This window comes from Anthonomus grandis, chromosome 17 (genome assembly GCF_022605725.1).
Source record: "Anthonomus grandis grandis chromosome 17, icAntGran1.3, whole genome shotgun sequence".
Lineage (NCBI taxonomy): Eukaryota > Metazoa > Arthropoda > Insecta > Coleoptera > Curculionidae > Anthonomus > Anthonomus grandis.
Window position 1 is genome coordinate 13,440,060 of NC_065562.1, and position 19,474 is coordinate 13,459,533.

The 19,474-nt window shown below is 33.6% G+C and overlaps 2 protein-coding genes across 3 annotated transcripts; one reads left to right on the plus strand and one right to left on the minus strand.

Annotated features, from left to right (window-relative positions):
• LOC126746041 (isocitrate dehydrogenase [NAD] subunit beta, mitochondrial) lies at positions 1-8,631 on the plus strand. Its single transcript, XM_050454122.1, has 8 exons — positions 1-166; positions 325-384; positions 444-620; positions 682-754; positions 849-1,022; positions 1,746-1,909; positions 1,963-2,172; positions 8,029-8,631. The coding sequence occupies exons 1-8, from the start codon at positions 125-127 to the stop codon at positions 8,269-8,271; spliced, it is 1,143 nt and encodes a 380-aa protein (XP_050310079.1). The 5' UTR covers positions 1-124; the 3' UTR covers positions 8,272-8,631.
• A 2,281-nt stretch (positions 8,632-10,912) lies between these two features.
• Positions 10,913-19,398, minus strand: LOC126746037 (DNA helicase MCM9-like). 2 transcript variants are annotated; one of them, XM_050454114.1, is made up of 12 exons: positions 19,031-19,398; positions 18,854-18,973; positions 18,380-18,615; positions 18,170-18,325; positions 17,943-18,117; positions 17,671-17,887; positions 17,129-17,267; positions 13,996-14,099; positions 13,787-13,933; positions 13,478-13,732; positions 13,277-13,422; positions 10,913-13,201 (listed from the first exon to the last, which is right to left on the minus strand). In XM_050454114.1, the coding sequence occupies exons 2-12, from the start codon at positions 18,946-18,948 to the stop codon at positions 11,110-11,112; spliced, it is 3,762 nt and encodes a 1,253-aa protein (XP_050310071.1). In that variant the 5' UTR covers positions 18,949-18,973; positions 19,031-19,398; the 3' UTR covers positions 10,913-11,109. The 2 variants fall into 2 exon arrangements, with proteins under 2 accessions (XP_050310071.1, XP_050310070.1); XM_050454113.1 differs by having other exon boundaries at positions 18,854-18,977.
• Between the last annotated feature and the right edge of the window lie 76 nt (positions 19,399-19,474).

Genomic DNA, 19,474 nt, shown 5'->3' on the forward strand with positions numbered 1-19,474 from the left:
GTTTCAATTTCTACCGTATTCACGTGCGTGGCGCTATTTTAGTTTATAACAATAAGGGGCTCTCATACACATTATAACAATAAATTTATTAATTTTAACCCCTAAGTAAATACATACAGGTAAAATGTCTCTGATTGCAAGACAGTTCCCTCGAATCCTTTTACAGGTACGTTTTTTATTGCGGGTCATTAGGTTTCTTTTTGATCTTTTAGGTTAGGACACTGATGATATAACTGGGCAAAGAAGCCCTATTTTAACTGTAAAATCCACTTAGCAACCCTTATATTACAGCATATAAAGTATTTAAATACAATTTCTTTTTAGGCTACACAAAATGCTGCAGTGCGAAACATACATAACTCTTCAAGCTCTGCCTCGCCTTCTGTAAGAAATAATTTTTCTTATACAAAACAAACTTCTAAAGTAGTAAATTATTCTTTTAGTCTTTGAAAGAAAGACCTACTTCAAGAGTAACTGCCACCTTAATTCCTGGGGATGGTGTGGGTCCTGAACTTGTTTACTCGGTACAAGAAGTTTTTAAAGCGGCAGGAGTCCCAGTCGATTGGGAAACTTACTTTTTTTCAGAAGTCAATCCCACCTTAAGTGCTCCTCTTCCAGATGTAAGGGGCATTTTTTACTATATGCTTTAAAGGAAAATTTGCAGGTTTATGTTGTTTTTAGGTAGCCAGATCTATTAGCAAAAATAGGGTAGCTTTAAAAGGGATTTTAGCTACCCCCGATTATTCTCACACTGGTAAGAATATCATTTTATTTCTAACTGATTAGAGTGTGATATATGCAAGTATAAAATAGGAAAACTGGAATATTTTCCATGGTTTTTATTCCAGGTGAGCTCCAAACCCTTAACATGAAACTGCGTAATGAACTGGACCTCTATGCAAATGTTGTTCATGTAAAATCATTAAAAGGAGTAAAATGCCGCCATGACAACATTGACTGTGTCATTATCAGAGAACAAACTGAGGGAGAGTATTCTGCTTTGGAGCATGAAAGTGTTAAAGGTGAGTATCAAATCAAATTAAATTATGATTTATTGTCACAAAAATAATGTATTCAAAGGACAAAGGTAAATTGTAATGAAGGTACTAAATTACTTTTAAATTGTCAAATATGTATAAAGTAAAGCTTTTAAATGAATAGTAAAATAAAGAGGACATTTAGCATAAAAAATTGTTTATGACATAATATTGCACAAATAAAAGCAAAAATTTTGCTAGTACACATATACAAACTATAAACACTTAAAAAGTAGTAATTGAATCTAATTGCTAATTATTAAAATACTCATCTATGGTACAATAAAGTTTTTCAGACAACCAATCCCTTACTGAGTTTATGAAAGTTTTATTTTTTTGAATATTTTTAAATTCCACTATTCACATATTATTGATTATTATCTGGCTTAAAATCAAGATTCTCGAGAAAGGCAAAGATGGCATGATTGGTGCTTTTTGAAACCCATATTGGCAAGTACTTAAAATTCTATTTCTTTCCAAAAATACATCTATCCTTTTTTTTTTACTTACAAAGATATGGGTCTAAAGTTTGATGGTTCTGTATAGGATTTTTATGGGTTTACAACTACAGTCTTCACCCTATCCAAGAAGACTCCCAAATCAAAACAATGATTAATAGCATAAGCCAAACAATCTAAAATATCTTCATTTAAATTTTTATGGTATCTCCTGTTATCTGTATCTATGATAACTAATCTCTATTATCAGGTGTTGTGGAATGTCTTAAGATAGTAACCGCCACAAAATCCCAAAGAATTGCCAAATTCGCTTTTGATTATGCCATTAAAAACAACAGGAAGAAAGTGACCGCAGTCCATAAGGCAAACATCATGAAACTTGGTGACGGTTTATTCTTAAAAAGCTGTGAAGAAGTAAGTAATCCTTACCAAAGTTCTAAATCAATAATTTAAAAGTACTTCTCCAGATGGCCAAATTGTATCCCAAAATCGAATTTGAAAAGATGATCGTTGATAACTGCACTATGCAAATGGTATCAAAACCCCAACAGTTTGATGTTATGGTCACACCAAACTTATATGGTAACATTGTGGATAATTTGGCTTCCGGACTTGTTGGAGGTGCTGGAGTTGTGTCGGGCTCTTCGTACAGTGCCGAATGTGTTGTATTTGAACCAGTAAGTAAAATTTTATTTTTGATATGATTTTAAATTACACGAAAATATATATGTAAAATCACCTTCTCTTAATCTATTGTCAGTATTTTTTATGTAAATATATCTAATATATGTAAAATGTCATTCCTTAAAAATACAAGATGTTAAAGTTTTCCTGAGACAACAAGTTCAACAAAATTCTTCCAATGTTTGATTGGTAGAACCTGTTGTTCTGCCAGTGCTCCAAACATCGAGAAAATGATCCTTAAATCAATATTTTTACGAAATAATTCTTAAGAAGATTTTGGATACAAAAAGAGAATTTCCCTAATATTTTTATATCAGAGGCCATCTTGCACCTCAAGAAGTCGATGCAGGAATTGATCAGGTTCCATGTAGTATAGTAAAGAGGGTTTCTGATGAAATATGCTTTCTTCTGAGCATATTAATCAATCAATGATTCCAAGAGGGTACTAATACATGAAAAAGAAACTGAAAGAAAGCCTGTGATATAGATAATTAATTATAGATCCATGGCACTCGCCTCTGCCTTTTTAAAAATATTTGAATAGGCATTCTAGAACGGTTATTACGATATTTAAATTAAAAAGGAATATAATAATATCATGGTTCAACTGACTGGAACAGAAGAAAAATATCTATGACCCTATAGGCTGAAATACAAAAATATTCATAAACTCGTCATTCAACTGCCTGGAATAATAAAATATCATGAATTTGTGATTCAATTAGGCGACTAGCGATTTAATTAAGCAAAGTCTTTAATGTGATGGACCCAGAAGTCAAAGTCAAAATTTACTTTATTTGCTAAGTTTACAAACTTGTGCTAAAAGCTTCCTAATACTAGTATTTATTTGGTTATACAGGATACAGGACAAAAACAGAATACTGAACCGATTTTTATTGTACATAGAAGCATATTTTATATAATCAAAGAAAAAACTAAAAAAGAAGAAAAGAAAAGGAGAGAACCAACATAAAACAAGAATAATTAAAAAAAAAAATAAATCTGATCAACAGATATATAATTAATATTAAATATTAAAATGAGTCGTTAAAATCCTCTTCAATGCTGTAGTAAGTTTTTGGTAAGATTAATTTCTTTAGTTCTCTCCTAAACTTTTTAAGGTCTGTAACAGTCCTAATCGAAAAAGGAACATGATTAAATATTTTACGACTAATAAATATAAGAAAGTTTCTGGTAAGTGAGGAGGTGGGGATTGGAAGAGATAAGTTGCCCACTTGACGAGTATTATGACTGGTGCAGGATGGTGGACTTACGGACTTATGTATGAGTGTTGCAGTTTCCAATAGTGAGAAAACTGTTAAAATTCTTTCAGCTACAAAAAGAGGTTACCAAGGGACTCTCAGACCAACCCCACACAGATACCTTAATGCTTTTTTCTGAATAGTAAAAATTATGTTAAGGAGTCCCTTGGAGCACAAACCCCAAAATGGCAACCCATAACGGATATGAGAGTCTATTAAGACGAAATAAACTGAACGAGCAAACAACCCCCCAACTCATGCCTGGCAACCCTGACTGCAAAACAACCAGAAGAAAGTTTAGCAGCAAGACCCAAAACGTGGCTGTCAAACCTTAAACTCTCATCAATGAAGAGGCCGAGAAATCGACAATAATCCCTACCATGTAGTGGGCTCTGCTCATCAAACAAAAAACCCTCTACATTACACTTAAAGCGCAGAACAAAACTCTTATCAACATTGAACACAAGCTGATTGCAGATGCACCACTCGTTAATTTTGTGAAGGTCCTCTACTATGAGAGATCTGACTACTTTTTGATCTTTGTTATGCCACAGAATTGTAGTATCATCGGCAAACTGAACCACTAGTCCATGCAGTGATAGAGAGCTTAAGTATAATAAAAATAAAAATAAAATAGGACCTAACACTGACCCTTGAGGTACACCACATTTAAGATGTGCTATCCCTGACGAAAATCCAGATGCAACCACCCTCTGGGTGCGGCCAGACAGGTATGACTTCAACCACCCCAAAGCCACTCCCCTAAATCCGTAAAAATCAAGCTTTGACAGCAGTATTCCATGATCCACACAATCGAAGGCCTTGGACAGATCACAGAACACCGCTGCTGCAGCCTCCTTGGAGTTCATAGATAGATACACACTCTCCAAGAATCTGAAAATGGCATCCTGCGTGTCCTTAGATGACTGAAATCCATACTGATTAGGGGACAGCACATTGTAAAAAAGAGACAATTCTCTTTTTTGCAAGCCGCTCAAGAACCTTGGAGAGGGTAGACAAAATTGATATGGGAGGGAAGTTAGAGGGTCGGTCCAAGCTACCATCCTTATGAAGAGGGATAATCGTAGCTTCCTTTAAACAGGATGCGAACTCGCCCTGAAGAAGTGAATGATTGATTGCTCAAACCAAAGCATCTAAAGCGCTCGCACGCAGAAGTGACAGCAGACGTGAAGAGATACCATCGGAACCCGAAGACCTATGATTCTTCAAGCACTGAATTCTTTCAAGGACCTTGGTGGCATCTACAGGGTGGAAAAAGAATGATTGGTTGATAGCATTCCGATTAAGATCTGCAATGGAACTGCTTCCAGTAACTTCTCAGCAATATTAGAAAAATAGTCATTGAAATCATCGGGCCCCAAGTCCGATTCAACCAACCGCCGACGAGAAGACTGCCTACATTCGTTAATGATTAACCAACTTTCCTTCTTTCCTTGTGTCTGACGAATCTAAGCGCTCATTGTAATACAGTTCCTTCCTGACTTTTATCAGATGCCTATAAATTTTCCAATAATCCTGAAAATAAGACCTGATGAATTGATTGTCAATAGATTTGCGAAGTCTTGCTAAGCATCGCAAATTTTGGGCAGATGTTTTTAGTCCCGCGGTGATTCATGGTTTTCGTCTCTTGGATTTAAGTCTAACCAAGGGAAAGCAGATATTTATTTTATCACGTAATGTATAATAAAAGGAAGAATATGGTTGTGGAGCAGCCCAAATTGTATTCCAGTTAAATGGTTTGAGAAAATAAATTCAAATTGTTCCCACTAAACACTCTCCCAATGCGGCGGCCAGATTTGTTTTTAAAGTCACCACCAGGGAATTGGACATACACCCCCTCGTGATCCGATGTACCCACTGATTGCACTGAACAGGTAACACCATCCAAATTACTGCAGAAATAATCAATAGTGGTCGATGAAGAGGACGAAATACGAGTGGGTGCATTAACATACATGGTGAGTGCAAATGATTTGAAGATTCCATCAAGAGAAATTCTTTGCGGTAAGGAAACCTCTGAATAATTAATATTAAAATCTCCAGCCAAGATAACACGCGAGTGAATAGGGAGCTGGGACAGAAGACAATCTAACCTGTCAAGAAACACACTGATATCCCCAGAGGGCGGGCGGTATATACAAATAACGTACATATTAAACAATTTACAAAAACACACCGAACACTCAAAAACCCGTTCAACTGAGGCATCACCAAACTTATCAACAGTACAGAAAAAGTATTGAAAATGTCTCCTAATTAGAACAGCAGTCCCTCCATGCAGAGAGTTTTGTCTATAATAAACTGACAGTGGTACATACTCATCAATACAAAAACATTCATTAGGTCGAAGCCAATGTTCTGTTAATATAATGTCAGGAAAATTAAAATTAGCAAGCAGAGGAGGCCTTATGAATGTCCACCAGTTAGCAGTCAAGTCATTCAGAGTAAGGAAATTAGGTGTCTTAAGTCATTTTTATCTCACAGACCTTACTCAGGTTGTTATTAGGTGAAGCAAAGACAATATTGGCAATTATTCCTAAAAATAAAATTACATAAACATGCAGAGCGGAGCTGCCTAAGGATCTCTTGTTGTCTCCACTTATTTTTATCTTCTTTTGCAATGACTTGAGCAGTGTTCTTCGAAACCCTAGTCTTTTTCTTGCACAGTTTGCTGATGATAAATCATGTGTTGTCTCAAACAAGTCTGAAAGAGTGGAACTAAATATTGCATATTTTACAGTTCTCAAAAAGGTGTAATGGAAAATAATTAGTTCTAAATTCTATCAAAACCAACGTTATTCACTTTTAAAGTAAGAATAATGGAAATAAGACTACTCTGATTCTTTCTCCTAATGCAATTACATGAGACTAAGTGTTTAGAACTCACTGCAAATAAGAACTTTGACTGGCAAATTCATGGGAATGAGGTTTGCAAGAAAAAAATCGACAACAAACTTTGTAATCTACAACATAGGAAACACTGTAAGTGAATATGGCTCTAATCCAGTTATACTATGCTTATGTCCATTCCCTCATAGCTTATGGCATAATATTTTATAGCTCCCATGCAGAAACAATGCAGAGGATGGAGAATAATTAGGTAGTGCATTATAGTAGATCATTGCTTTCAATTATTTAAAACAAGTATATAAGATATGTTGTTTTACATATAAAAATGTTATTAAAAAAAACATTAATATAAATATGAGTACTAAGGAAATAAGAAATAGTCAAGACCTTGCAGTGCCAAGACACAATTCCACATTGTTTGAAAATTGTCCCTTCATGTGTATTATAATAAATAATGCATAAAAAAGTTGGGGATCTATAAAGGATTTAAGCAAAGAATATAACTATTTTTTACTCATCATTTATTTTATTCAGTAAAAGAATTTATTGCTCACTCAATTAAATTAAGAGTGTATATATGTCAGCTACCCTTATTTCTAAAACTGAATCTAATGTGTGTATAGCTTTTATCATGCAAATGTAAACACGTAACATGCCCCTTACGTTGGCAGGAAAGGAATAAAGAAAACACAACAAAGTACGTTTTCTTTATTCTTTTTATTTCTCTACAAAAATGCAGTATTTTTCATATGCGGGAATATTACCTGTCGGTTATTGCTTGACTTGTTAAACCTCAAAGACTCTTCACTTAAAGCCAAAATATCCCCATTTGAAACCTGTTCCTGTAGACTCCTAAATGTCCACTGAAGCAGTAGTAGAAAGCATGAACAAATTTTGTAAAGAATCAACAATTATTGATGGCAATCCATGTGCAGGTAGCACATTTCAATTTTTTTTAAATGGTGATTCAACTCAGAAGCAAAGTGCTTAGTAGAAGTTTCTATGAATTGCTGTGATGGCTTCAATAATTGAATTAGTTGCTGATTGGTCATCATAGTCTTCTGATGTTGACGGCGTTTGTGAATTTAATTTTATTGAGTAAGTTTTGTAATTTTAAGATGAGTTTGACGACCTTATATTACCCATGTAATCAAAAAGTAATTAATATTTGAATTTAAAGAAATTAACAAGTGAAAGGCAATTTTGTGAACCAAAAGCGACTAAATTTGAATCTTTAAAACGGATATTCATTGCAAAATCAAGATTTTTTGTCATTTCTGAATATTTTTTGTTGTATGATATTATCATATTTTCTTTGAGTTCCTGATGTCTCCTTGACTTGGATTTGAGGGTAAAATCGTGGATTAACTGTGAATTTTAGACAGTTAAAAAATTTTTAGACAGTTCAACCTTCTTAAGGGCTGTGCTTGATGTCAATCTCACATCTTTTTAGAGAGGAAGTAAATAGGATTGTAATGTACTAAATTAAATGAAGTGAATAACGTCTTGACATAAATATGAATTTTATACATGATACGTATCTAAATGTATTTCCTTCAGAGTAAAAAACTGGTCGGTGCACTTGTTGACTCATCCTGTGCAGGTCCTATTTGGTAATACTGCTTTACAGCAAACCGCTGGTAAAGTTGTCATTATGAAGAAGTGACTTGTATAAACAAATTCTGGGATTTTGTTTATATGCTTTTTTTATCTTAGGGTGCGCGTCACACCTTCTCAGAAGCCGTAGGTAAAAACGTGGCAAACCCGACCGCCATGCTACTTTGCGCGTCGAAACTTCTGCGTCACGTAAACCTGACGACGTACAGCGACATGGTCCGAAACGCGGTGGAAAAAGTGCTGGCGGACGGCAAAGTCCGTACCAAGGACATCGGCGGACAGAGCAGCACCCAGGAGTTCACTTACGCGGTCATCGCCAACTTGGAAATGCCCAAGGTGTGAACGGTGGATAATAAATGATTAATAATTTCTCGCTTTATTTATTTATTGAATATTATTTATAAAACAATAAGAAAGGAATTTTAGGGATTTACTGTGGAGTAAATCTCAGTGAAGAGTGAGTAGTTTTATTTAATAATTAATGCAATTAATGTTGGCTTTACTTTTTAAAATCTATTTAAATTGTGATTGTTATCATTGTTAGTTTTCGGAATTAAACACAACAATTATATGTAGATTGTATAGCCTTGACAGAATAGCCAAATTTTATTTGATATTGTGACTATAGTGGTCACTAAAATATCTTGTCTAGGTTCAATAATTGTATAATTTGTTTAAATAAAATGATTCTTGTTATTTTCAGTTTAATTTTTATTTATTTATTTTTTTTAATTATTGGTTATTCATACATTATATTAATGAAAACTGTAGTGGAGGCAGTGGTTGTTTAGGTTTTTTAAGTACAGTGTATCAGATCATTATCCAATTCTGTTAAAGTAAGAATTAAAGCATTTCAATGAGAAAATAACCCTAATCAGTATACAGTTATAAATATGGGGCGACAAGATATTTTGAATTGTAATGATCCAAATCAGATTTCTGATAAACTCATAACTAATTGTACGATAAGGGAGAAAATTAAATAAAAAACAAAGTGTCTTAAACCTTGGATTACTATTGGGCGTGTTACATCTATTAGGAAAAGGGTTAATCTATAAAAAGAAATAACATTAAACACAAATAATAACACTATTAAATAAGTTGAGATAATCCAAAAATATGTTATCAAGTCTAATAAAAAAAGCTTAAATTGGTTTCTATAAAAAGTCTTTTATTCAGCACTCGTAAGAGTTCAAGAAAGACTTGGTATATTGTGAATGAGCTTACTAATCAGAATCCAACAATAAAGACATAAAACCTATAATTAATGAAAGTGGAGTGGAAATTTCGGATCCAATAGCAGCTGGTGGCAGACGAATTTAAAAATATTTTAATACCAGAGGTTCGTAAAATTAAGGTACCAACAGAACAATTGGAAGAGTATGTCCAGAGCAGAGATTGCATGTTTCTTACTCCAATCACAGAAAATTATTCAATTAGTCAAATAAAATCTTTAAAACATGGTTCAGTAAGAGAGGATGGAGTTTCTGTCCAAATGGTTAAAATTAATCATGTTTGTTTATTAAAACCACTGAAACATTTGGTAGATTCTATTTTTTGTACTGGTATAAATCCCAAAAACATCTACCTTAATCCCTGTATACAAATCAGGCAATGAGAAAGAAATAAATAACTAAAGATCAATAGCGTTAACAAGCGCAATCAATAAAATCTTAGAAAAATGTATTAAATTTAATGTCAGAGGATCAATTTGGGTTAAAGAAAAGCTTAGTACTGTTGATGCTATTTCTCAGGTAACAGATTTTATAATGGAGAGTTTTGATGATGGATATGAGCCTTTGGTGATTTTCCTGGATCTGTCAAAGGCTTTTGATACTGATGTGGAACATAGCACTTCACTTGAAAAACTTAAAAACATGACTATAGAGGAGGTGTATTAAGTCTTTTTTAAGTCGTGCATTACCAACCACAGGCAAGTTATAAAAATTAAGAATCCATTTAGTCAACCTCAAATGGTGGAGTGCGGCGTTCCTTCAGTGTTGGGTCCAATTCTTTTTTTTTGTACATATCAATGCTCTAATTTCAGTCATAAAAAGTGTGATTTGCAGATGTTACTGCTATTTTAGTTCGAGACCTGGGCTTTTGACAGAGGTGAGGTCGAGGCATTGGCAAGAATAAAGAGAGAACACTGGCTCGATTCCAATTTTTTGCAGCAACACTGAAAAAAGTAAATTTGTTGCCATTGTTAGGCCGAATAGAGGCCTACCAGATAGGAATAGTCTTGCTATGCATACATCTGATTTAAAAAAGATCCACTTACTGTAATTGCACCGAAAAAATTAATAGAACTGATATTTTTTGATCGATGTATCGCTTGACAAAATCATTTTAACGTTATAAATAAAAAAGTTTTGATCTAAGGCAAATGGTGCCTTACAAGTTGGATCTAATATCATCAGGCTCTTGTAAAATCAATATTAACTTATGGAATTGTAGCTTGGGGTCCTGCATGTAAAAATGCTTTATCGCCACTACTTATTACACAAAAATAACTTGTCAAAATAATTTTGTTTAAGAAAAGAATTCATTTAGTCAACGAAATAAAACCTAGTGATTTTTTATCTACAGAGACCAATCTATTGAATAAATCAGACAGCTTTACATCAGGTTTGATTTTGGAAATGTAAGATTTCAAAATGTTATTAGCCCTTATCCTATTGGTACCAGAACAAATCTAAACAAAATGTTTCTAATTCCCAGGACTTTATAATCATACTGTCTAAAATATTTAACTTACTGCCAAAAAGGATTTAAAAAGGATTTAAGGACGTTTCGGCCTTTACCTAAGTTATCTTCAAGGCTGTAAAGCACGAGAAAAAGTCTTGATTCTAAGTAAAATAGGTCAATTATAAAAATAATCCTTGCCCTTTCATCCCTGTTATTCAAACATTTAAATTTTTATTAGATTAGCTCCAAAAGCGTAGAGCCCTGATGTAAATTTAAAAAAGCAAATAGTCAAATATAACATTAAATTTATGTATATTTTAACACAAACTAGAACAAAAAGTATTTTTACAACTAAATCACATATCAGTTGGAAATAGAAGAAAACTTTGAACAACTGAACCTAATATTTTTTAGAAAACTAGCACTATCCATATATCACAGTTTCCTAAAAAATAAATGAAAAACTCTTAAACTATAGATACCGTGATCATCCTAGTTCGTAGAACTGCTACTATCAGTCCTAGATAACAATTTCCCACCCTTCTTAAAAGTAAATTTATCCCTAATAAAGCCCATCTGAGTTTTCTGACCCATATCACAAAAGTCCCTACTATCACCAGGGGTCTCCACTCTCTGAGGCAAAAAAGGGTTCTTATCAAAGTCCAAATCTTCATCGTCGAGAAACGATTTTGAAAATTCACTCTCAGTTTGCGATAAACTTATCGATGAGAATCCGCTTTTTTGTGAAGAGATATTTTCGTTTAAAGATGTTTCACTGTTCACTTTTTTAAATGTCTTTTGTGAATTTTGAGATGGTCGTTCTGATATTTGAGAAGTAAAATCAAATGGGGTTAAATCAAAATCTTCGTCGTCAAGAACCGATTTAGGAAATGTAGGTTTACGGCCTTTTGATCCATTGTAGATGTTAGCTTTACCTACAACAACTTTTGGGGCTTCATTTTCTATGTTCTTAACTGCATTTTCACTTAATTTTTCGGTGTTTGTAGTACAAGTTAAAGCTTTTTCCGTTGTTATTTCTTCTTTATCTTCTCTCGGTTGATATTTAAATGCTGCGAAGAGATCTGCTATGGAACTTTTAGCTTTTGGTAATTTATTACTGTTACGTTTTTCTGGAACATCTTGAGGGTTCTTTTCAACAACTGAAATATTTGCTTGATTTTTTATTAAAAAATCCTTCCTATTTTTTTCAACTTGGGTACTCGTAGGAAAGTCATCGTCTTCTCCTAAGTTCCAGTCAACGCAATTCTCAATATCCAAATCGTCACTTGCAATGGACTCTCTATCCACTGCACTATTTTCAAGTTTATTTATATTAGATTGTACAGAATGTGATTCAAATTTAGGTCTGTTAGTCTGGGCCTCCGATTGACTCTGTTGGGACTTTATATTGTCAAAATACTGATCAAAATCCATGTCCCAGTCCATCTCACCGTAACTTTTTACAACTTCTGATAAAGATTTCTTTGATTGTTTGGTTTGGATCGGTTGAGGGCGCTCCAAGGATTTTTTAAGATCTGGTTTTTCCACAATAGGAGATTCTTTAGGATTTTTTTTAACAAAGTTAAATTTTCGTGGTTTTTTATTAATCATTGGGCTGTATTCAATAGTAAAATTTCCACTGTCTTCACTTATATTTGCTTTACATTTTCGTGCCATAGATTGTTTGGTACAACCTAATACGATTTTATCGGAATTCATTTCCTCGTCTTCTCTTTCACCACCTTTCGCAGTATCACCTTCAACTCTCTCAGCAGGATTTTTCAAATTTTGAGAAGTGCAAGGAAATTTGTTAAAATTCATTTCAAAATCTAAATCTGCATCATCCAAAAGTGACTTTGGAAATTGACGTTTAATTGTTTTTGAAGATACACCTGTTGTATATGGACTAGTTTGCTTTTCTGTTTGATCCAGAATAATTTTTTGAGCATATCCAGAACTGTAATCTCTATCGGAAGTTCCTACACTCTTTTCTGTAAAATTTAACACTTTATGCTCCCTCCTGCATGTAATACTTTGGGAGTGAATCGTTCCCTTCTGCGTTTGAGTGTGTCGTTCCAAAAATGAGTTTAGATTAGATTTTGGCAACGAAGGCTTCTGACAATCACCAGAGCTATAATCTTTACTAAAATTCCCACTATCTTCGCTAAAATTTGACCCTTTTTGGCCCATACTAAAGCTATTATTGCGTATTTGAATCGCTCTCAGGCAACTTGTCCCATTTTGCGTTAAAATATCCTCAGGATCAAATCTCTTCTGTGTAAACAAAAGGGCCGGTTTCACGTCTCGCTTTTGCGGAACCACTTCCGGCGGTTTTTTAAACGGTGCCGTCTTTTTTTTCTTCACTTCCCGTTCGTAAATATAGTCCAAATTGAGTTTTTCAAGGATAATTTGCGAGATTTCCCAGTATTGTTCCTCAGGACGTTCGAAGCTGTCGTTATCCACTTTCAAGTTGAGAAGCGAAGTTTCTCGGTCCATTGCGGTGTCGATTAAAACGATGGCGAATATTGTGTCTTGGATTTCCACTTGTTGGTGAAACATTAGTTTGGCGTGGCCTTGGGATAACCTTAAAAACATTATATACAGTGTATCCAAAATTAGTTCAAACACTGTTTAGACTAAGGTTAAAAAAAATTAATACCTTATAAGACTCTCCAACAGCCTTACAGTAGTTCTAGCCTTATTCTGTCCGACACATTGCTTCTGTAGCCGATAATATGTACTAAGAATCGTTTCTGCCTCTATGGTTAACTTTGGCGCTTCTTTTCTTATAATAGAATAATAGGCCTATAAAAAAAGAATATTCTCAAAATGCTAGTTGTCGTTTTTGAGATAGTTTTACCTGTAAAATTTTTAAGGTCCACACTTCACTATCATCCTTTACTTTGCCATCTACGTTCAGTAAATATTTAGCAATATTTCTGTCATTCTCCTCATTCACTATGTCTCTCATTAGAAGAATTAAGTCGAATCTGCTTAATAATGGACTGGACATGGCCACGTTCATACATAAGGGTTGATCAGGGTCTAAGTTACCCTTTGGATTACAAGCTGCCAAAATAGTGCAGCGGGTTTTAAGTTTACACACTATTCCTGCCTGCATAATAAACATTTACTAATCATAAAAACTTCTTGTGAGAAATATCCTTACCTTAGCGACACTAATAGTCTGTTGCTCCATAGCTTCATGTATACTTCTCCTATCATGTTCTTTCATGGAATTAAATTCGTCAATGCAGCAGAGGCTTCCATCAGCCATAACTAGAGCACCAGCTTCCAATTGCCATTCTCCATTATCCTAAAATCCATATTCCCATATATTTTTTTTAATAAGTCTTCCAAAATATGTTTAACACTAACCATTACTGCTGTAACGGTGAGACCGGCCCCAGTAGAGCCAACCCCAGTGGTTAAAACGGATCCGGAAATTATTTTAGAGGCAAAACGTAGCATTTGAGATTTACCTGTAGAAGAAAGAGTGATTGGAATAGAGTCAAAGATAAAGAGTTGTTGACAAAGTAACCTAGATATAATAGAAAATTAAAATTTCGCCAATGACGATAAAAAAACCAGAAACATTAAAAAGAAGCATCGGATCAAATTATCTGCATAAAATTCCTCTTAAAGTTATATAAAATCTCTTATTCACCAAAAGTGCTTTGCTGCCTTCTTAATTTTTTTTGTGCACTTCAGTTGTCTTAAGTTTAAGACTAAATGGTTAAAAAGTTTTCTACGTTCAAATACAAATGAATTCTTAACAAGCCTAGAGTAACCAGACTTGGCGGATCGTATCAGTGTTATTGTTATATGTTAGTGTTGTTCATAGTGTTGCTGTTTCTAAAATAAAGACGCAGCACAAAGTTAAAATTTTACATTCAACAAATAAAGTGCGACACAACTTACTAGCAGATCTTACCCTACATAACTAGTGAATTGCTCCCTTCTGAAAAACAAACAAGCTATTAAAAAGAAACTGAGAACAGGAGCCCCAGAATGGAATACCATGGTGCGACTCAATTAGGGCATAATATGCATTCTTAGCTATTGCAAAATTCAAATTATTTGCTAGCACTCTAAGAGCATAACAGCACCACGAGGCCACTGCAAACCAAGGAGATGTGAAATCCCTAAATTTTAAAGTATTATCAATTCATTAATATCATAGTTACCAATTCTAAAAATTTATTAAACTGCTGGGTTGCAACAAGAACCGAGTCCATCCATTAATGGAAATTTTAAAACAAACTAATAAAATTAGTTTTAGAAACAATCAAAATTAACAAATTTATGTGACACCAGTTTTTTACTTTGTGAACACCGGCAGTTATTTTTTTGCTTAATTGAAAATATGCATCATGCCACAAGATAGTTGTATCGTTTGCAAATACAGTGAGTTTCTCTTTAATTAAAATTTGGGGAAGATCGTTGGCATATAAAAGAAGCAACAGTGGGCCTAAAACTGAACCCTGGGGAACACCAGTATTGACGGGTAAGTCCCTTGATACTTCACCAGTAAAAACTACTCCCTGGACTTGGGCAGACAGGTAGCACTTAAACCACTTCAAACCAACACCCCTGAAATTTTGTTTTGAGACCGAGACTTGGAGTTTTTATTTTTTCTCTTCTCCAGGAGTACTTGATAACTCACACAGTCGCAAGCTTTTACCAAATCACAAAACACCTAGATAAAATGCGAAAATCGCGTCACCGGTGCTAGCATCCTGCCCAAATCTTAATACTCTAAAAATATGTCATTGAAGAAATCAAATAGCTCTTACTTTTCAAGAGCTTTTTCCCAATGTAGGACGAAGCGCAATTGGACGGAAATTTGATGGGTCATTTGGATCTCCACCCTTATGAAGAGGGATAATGCTAGTTTTTTTCAAACATGAAGGAACACAACCCTGGTAAAAGAGGTGTTGATCGCAGCTCAAGCTACAAGTATCTCCAACATCTCTGGAGGAAGAGCCAGAAAAATACGCAATAAGGATATTTCATCCCAACCTGAACTAGTTTTATTTTTGATTTTAGAAAGAATTTCCCTCATTTCTAAAACGTCAGAGGGACCTTTAAGTTTCAGGTACACTCACCTGTGACAAATAGTTCAAAGGATTTTTAGCTCGTTGTATAGTTTTTGAGAGGTTGTCAGCTATAGTACAGTAAAATGAATTTAAATTATCAGCTTTTAAATCGCTTAAAACCTGAGAAAAATTACCGGCCTTGCCCCTTAAGGCATTAATTAACCATTCTCCACGGCTCCCTAGCCCTATTAGTTGATATTTTAATTCTTTCTTGAAAATAAGTTTTCTTTGCCATTAAAATTAAGGCTCTGTAAATTCTTTTATAATTATTAACATATTTAAAAAAGTGTTGATTATTTATATAAAATTTACGAATATAAATGAAAAGTCCACACATTTTTCCCCCAAGACTCTGAGATTTCTTTGTGTTTCAAGGCTCTCTTTTTGGCTCCTTAATGTTTATGAAAGGAAAAAACATATTATATAAGTTGCACAATTTTTGATAAAATTCTTCCATGGAGCTTTTCGCAGCAAGGACACTTTGCTAGTCTTTCGGATTACAATTTCACTTAAAGTCTTTAAATTTTTTCACAGTATCTATCTAGTCTCGCACTAGTTCACTTTCGTTTTCTAGTCAAATCTGCGTAACCATGAATTGCCTCGGACGATATTGCGCTTATAAAGATTGGAACAAAAATAATCTACTAATGAAAAAGAAATTGCTATGAGATGAGTTGGCTGATCTACATGCATGTGTAAGTAAGTTCATTGGCGTAAAAAAATTTTCTAGTATGCTTGTCCTGATGTTTAATATAAATAAAAAAAAATGATGTTTAAATCACCACATAGCAGAGTACTCTAGACTCTATAGGAGAGCTACATATTAGTATTTCTAAAAATATATATATTTTTCCTAATGGACATTAATATAAGACCAAACATAATATCCCTTTACATTTTAGCCCTATAACATTAAGAAAGTATCAAAGAGAATTCAAAAGGCCTCTCCATGTTGTTCCCCCGTTAAAATTTTCTAAACATCAGTTTTCTACTAATAGTAAAACATCAGGAAACTCTAAACTCTTCAGAAATAATGTCTAAGGAGGCGCAGTACCTATTTGTTTGTCTATTTCTAAAAAAGATCTGTTCTCTATTAAATTTACCCTAGGTGATTGACTACTAATGTTATTCCCTTCCAGAATTGAACTCTCATGAATATGCATTTCTATACTGTCAACATCAGTATTAACAATTAAATCTGGCTATCCAATATAATATTTAAATCCAAATTTTGAACAATATCAAAATTAATATTTGTGTAAGTCGAAGGACCAATTTTCATAGATTTAAATGACATTTTATTAAGTGACAAGAGGTCTGTAACATTAATATACAGAGGGAGAAATTTACGAAGGGATTTATTTGTCTATCTAAATTTAAGAATTGTTTTGAATCAATTGTTTGACAATTACCTGTCCCAGGATCGCCTACGAAGAGCAAATGTGATTCAGATCTCCTGTCCACCCCAGTGTTTTCCTCGCTTTCCTTATTTGGGCTTCCACCGGCCAATACGATTGCTAGGGCGAGTTTCATTAAATGTAAGCCACAAATCTGTAATTAAGTTATCTAAATATCAAAGAATCGATAAATATTAAAAACGCTCATATTTTGTGTAGCTCAAAAAAAGAATTGATAGAGTTTAAATAATAAACATTTCAGGGAATACCCAGAAAGTTAGAAAGCCCAGGACACAGTTTCTTTATGTCTCAGTAATGAATTTTAACCTATAATACAGGCAGGACCTTTCAGGAATTTGCATTTTAAACACACAGGATTCTACATAAACACACTGAAATATACAAGAAATGATGGAAACTATATTCTGAAGTATATATTGTAAAACCTGCTAATTAAACTAGCAAAATTCCAAATATTTCTTCTTTAAAAATTTTATTTTAATAAAATTAGCCATGTAAGCAATAGGAAACAAATTTAATAAATATGTCGGTCTTACCTCTGGTACAATGGATTTTAAAATGATACTCCTGCCAATTAAAGGCTCTTCGGCATGCCTTTCCCAAAAATCTTCAAAAAACTCCTTAATCTCATCAGATACAGCAAAAGAATGGCAGGCACTATTGTTAACTTCCAAATAATTTGCCCTTATTACAACATCTACCAGAATTTTGGCCCCTTTATCAAATTCTGCCCATCGTCTTTTTACTATAACTCTGCACGATTGTTATATATTAAATTTATTTTTAAGAAAATATCAAATTTACATACGTAATAGTAACATTCTCTCCTGGTTTGCAAGTATTCACCAAATCATCTTCCAAAGTGACTATCATATGGTTGGGCACTGCCCCTTCCAACCTGGATAGATCCTCTTGAATTTTAATTTCTTGGTAATCTTTACAGTTGTAGTTATGTAATTCTCCAAAAGTGAGTAGAGTTTTGCCTAAAAACAAGCTAATTTTTATCACATTTAACCCCAGTTATAGTAAACTTACTATTGCAACCTTCTGGATTAGGACAACTCTTTGGCTGTTTAATAATATTCATTTTATCATATTGAGCTTCAACTGTAACAGGATATTTACATTTGACACAAATGTACTGCCTCTGAAATTCTAGGAGTTTCCGGGCAGACATTCTTACTACTGTGCCTATAATTACAATTTATTAAATATATACTCAACAGATTCAACTCTTGGGTTTACCAGTAACTTGCAAAAATCTATTTACATCCTCATTCCCAGGCAAACTGGTTTGAGAGCTTGGTGGTAAGTTATAAACTCTGCAGTTGACATTATTTTTTAAAACAAAATTTGGATTGTTTTTTAAAAAGGTGCCTTGGGCCATAAATGCAGCATCATTCCATTTTTTTAAGACAGTTTCTGGATCGGAGAGTAAGCTGCGGCCTAAGGTGGGTTCTCTGTCAAATAATTCTTGAAAACTAAACAGAAATACTATATTAAGTTAGGTTTCTATAACTTTTCTATGATTGAATAATTGCAGAAGTTATCAGTAAATAGTAGATTACTAGCTAGAAATGGAAAAAAACTGGGGTATACTAAGTGATTGCAAACCAAAATAAAAGCAGAGTAATTTAGGCATTCTTTACTTTATTTGTATAAAAAAACTTCCCTATTACAAGACAGTTATTTTGTTGTGATATTTAGGCTCCTACTCACTTGATATTAAGACAAAAATTGCCCTCCTTATTGGGGTTTTCCAAGATAGTTAAAATATCTTGTTTATGATATTGCAATATGTAGTTATCACACATACTTAATTCTCACTGGCCTTAAGGACTATCTACAAAAATGAAGAAAAATTGGGCTTGTTTAACAGCAAACTGAAATATTTACCTAAACTATCAACCTGGTACTGACTTACTCCTGACAATTATTCAACTTTTTTTTCTAAATTCCACTTAATGAACAAATCTAAGAAATTTAATAATGACTTTATTTTTGTATGTTTATAGTTTATTTATTTTATTTTTGATTTTGTTGATATTTTTCTAAATTTGTCTTCCCTCCAATTTTCTATCCAATAACAGGCCGATATTCCGGATCAGTTGACTATGACGTTTGACATATTACACGTCAAAACAATAAATATCATTAAGGTCATGGGGTCGTTACAGGTTACACGTTTAAGGCCAGTTTCTAGTACTCATTTAACGAGATATATAAAAATAAATTCTGTACGCCTCTAACTCTAAGTATAGAAATAGAAAATATATATTTATCGGTACACTAAATTACAAAAGAAATGAAAAACATCCTCACATTCGGGTGTACGTCAAA

Coding starts and splice junctions, on each gene's coding strand:
- LOC126746041 (XM_050454122.1), top strand. CDS start 125: ATGTCTCTGATTGCAAGACAGTTCCCTCGAATCCTTTTACAG. Junction 167..324: donor TCCCTCGAATCCTTTTACAG/GTACGTTTTTTA, acceptor ATTTCTTTTTAG/GCTACACAAAATGCTGCAGT. Junction 1,023..1,745: donor GGAGCATGAAAGTGTTAAAG/GTGAGTATCAAA, acceptor CTCTATTATCAG/GTGTTGTGGAATGTCTTAAG.
- LOC126746037 (XM_050454114.1), bottom strand. CDS start 18,948: ATGTGTGATAACTACATATTGCAATATCATAAACAAGATATTTTAACT. Junction 17,888..17,942: donor GGAGAGAATGTTACTATTAC/GTATGTAAATTT, acceptor ACAATCGTGCAG/AGTTATAGTAAAAAGACGAT. Junction 14,100..17,128: donor CGTAGGCGATCCTGGGACAG/GTAATTGTCAAA, acceptor TTTCTTCTACAG/GTAAATCTCAAATGCTACGT.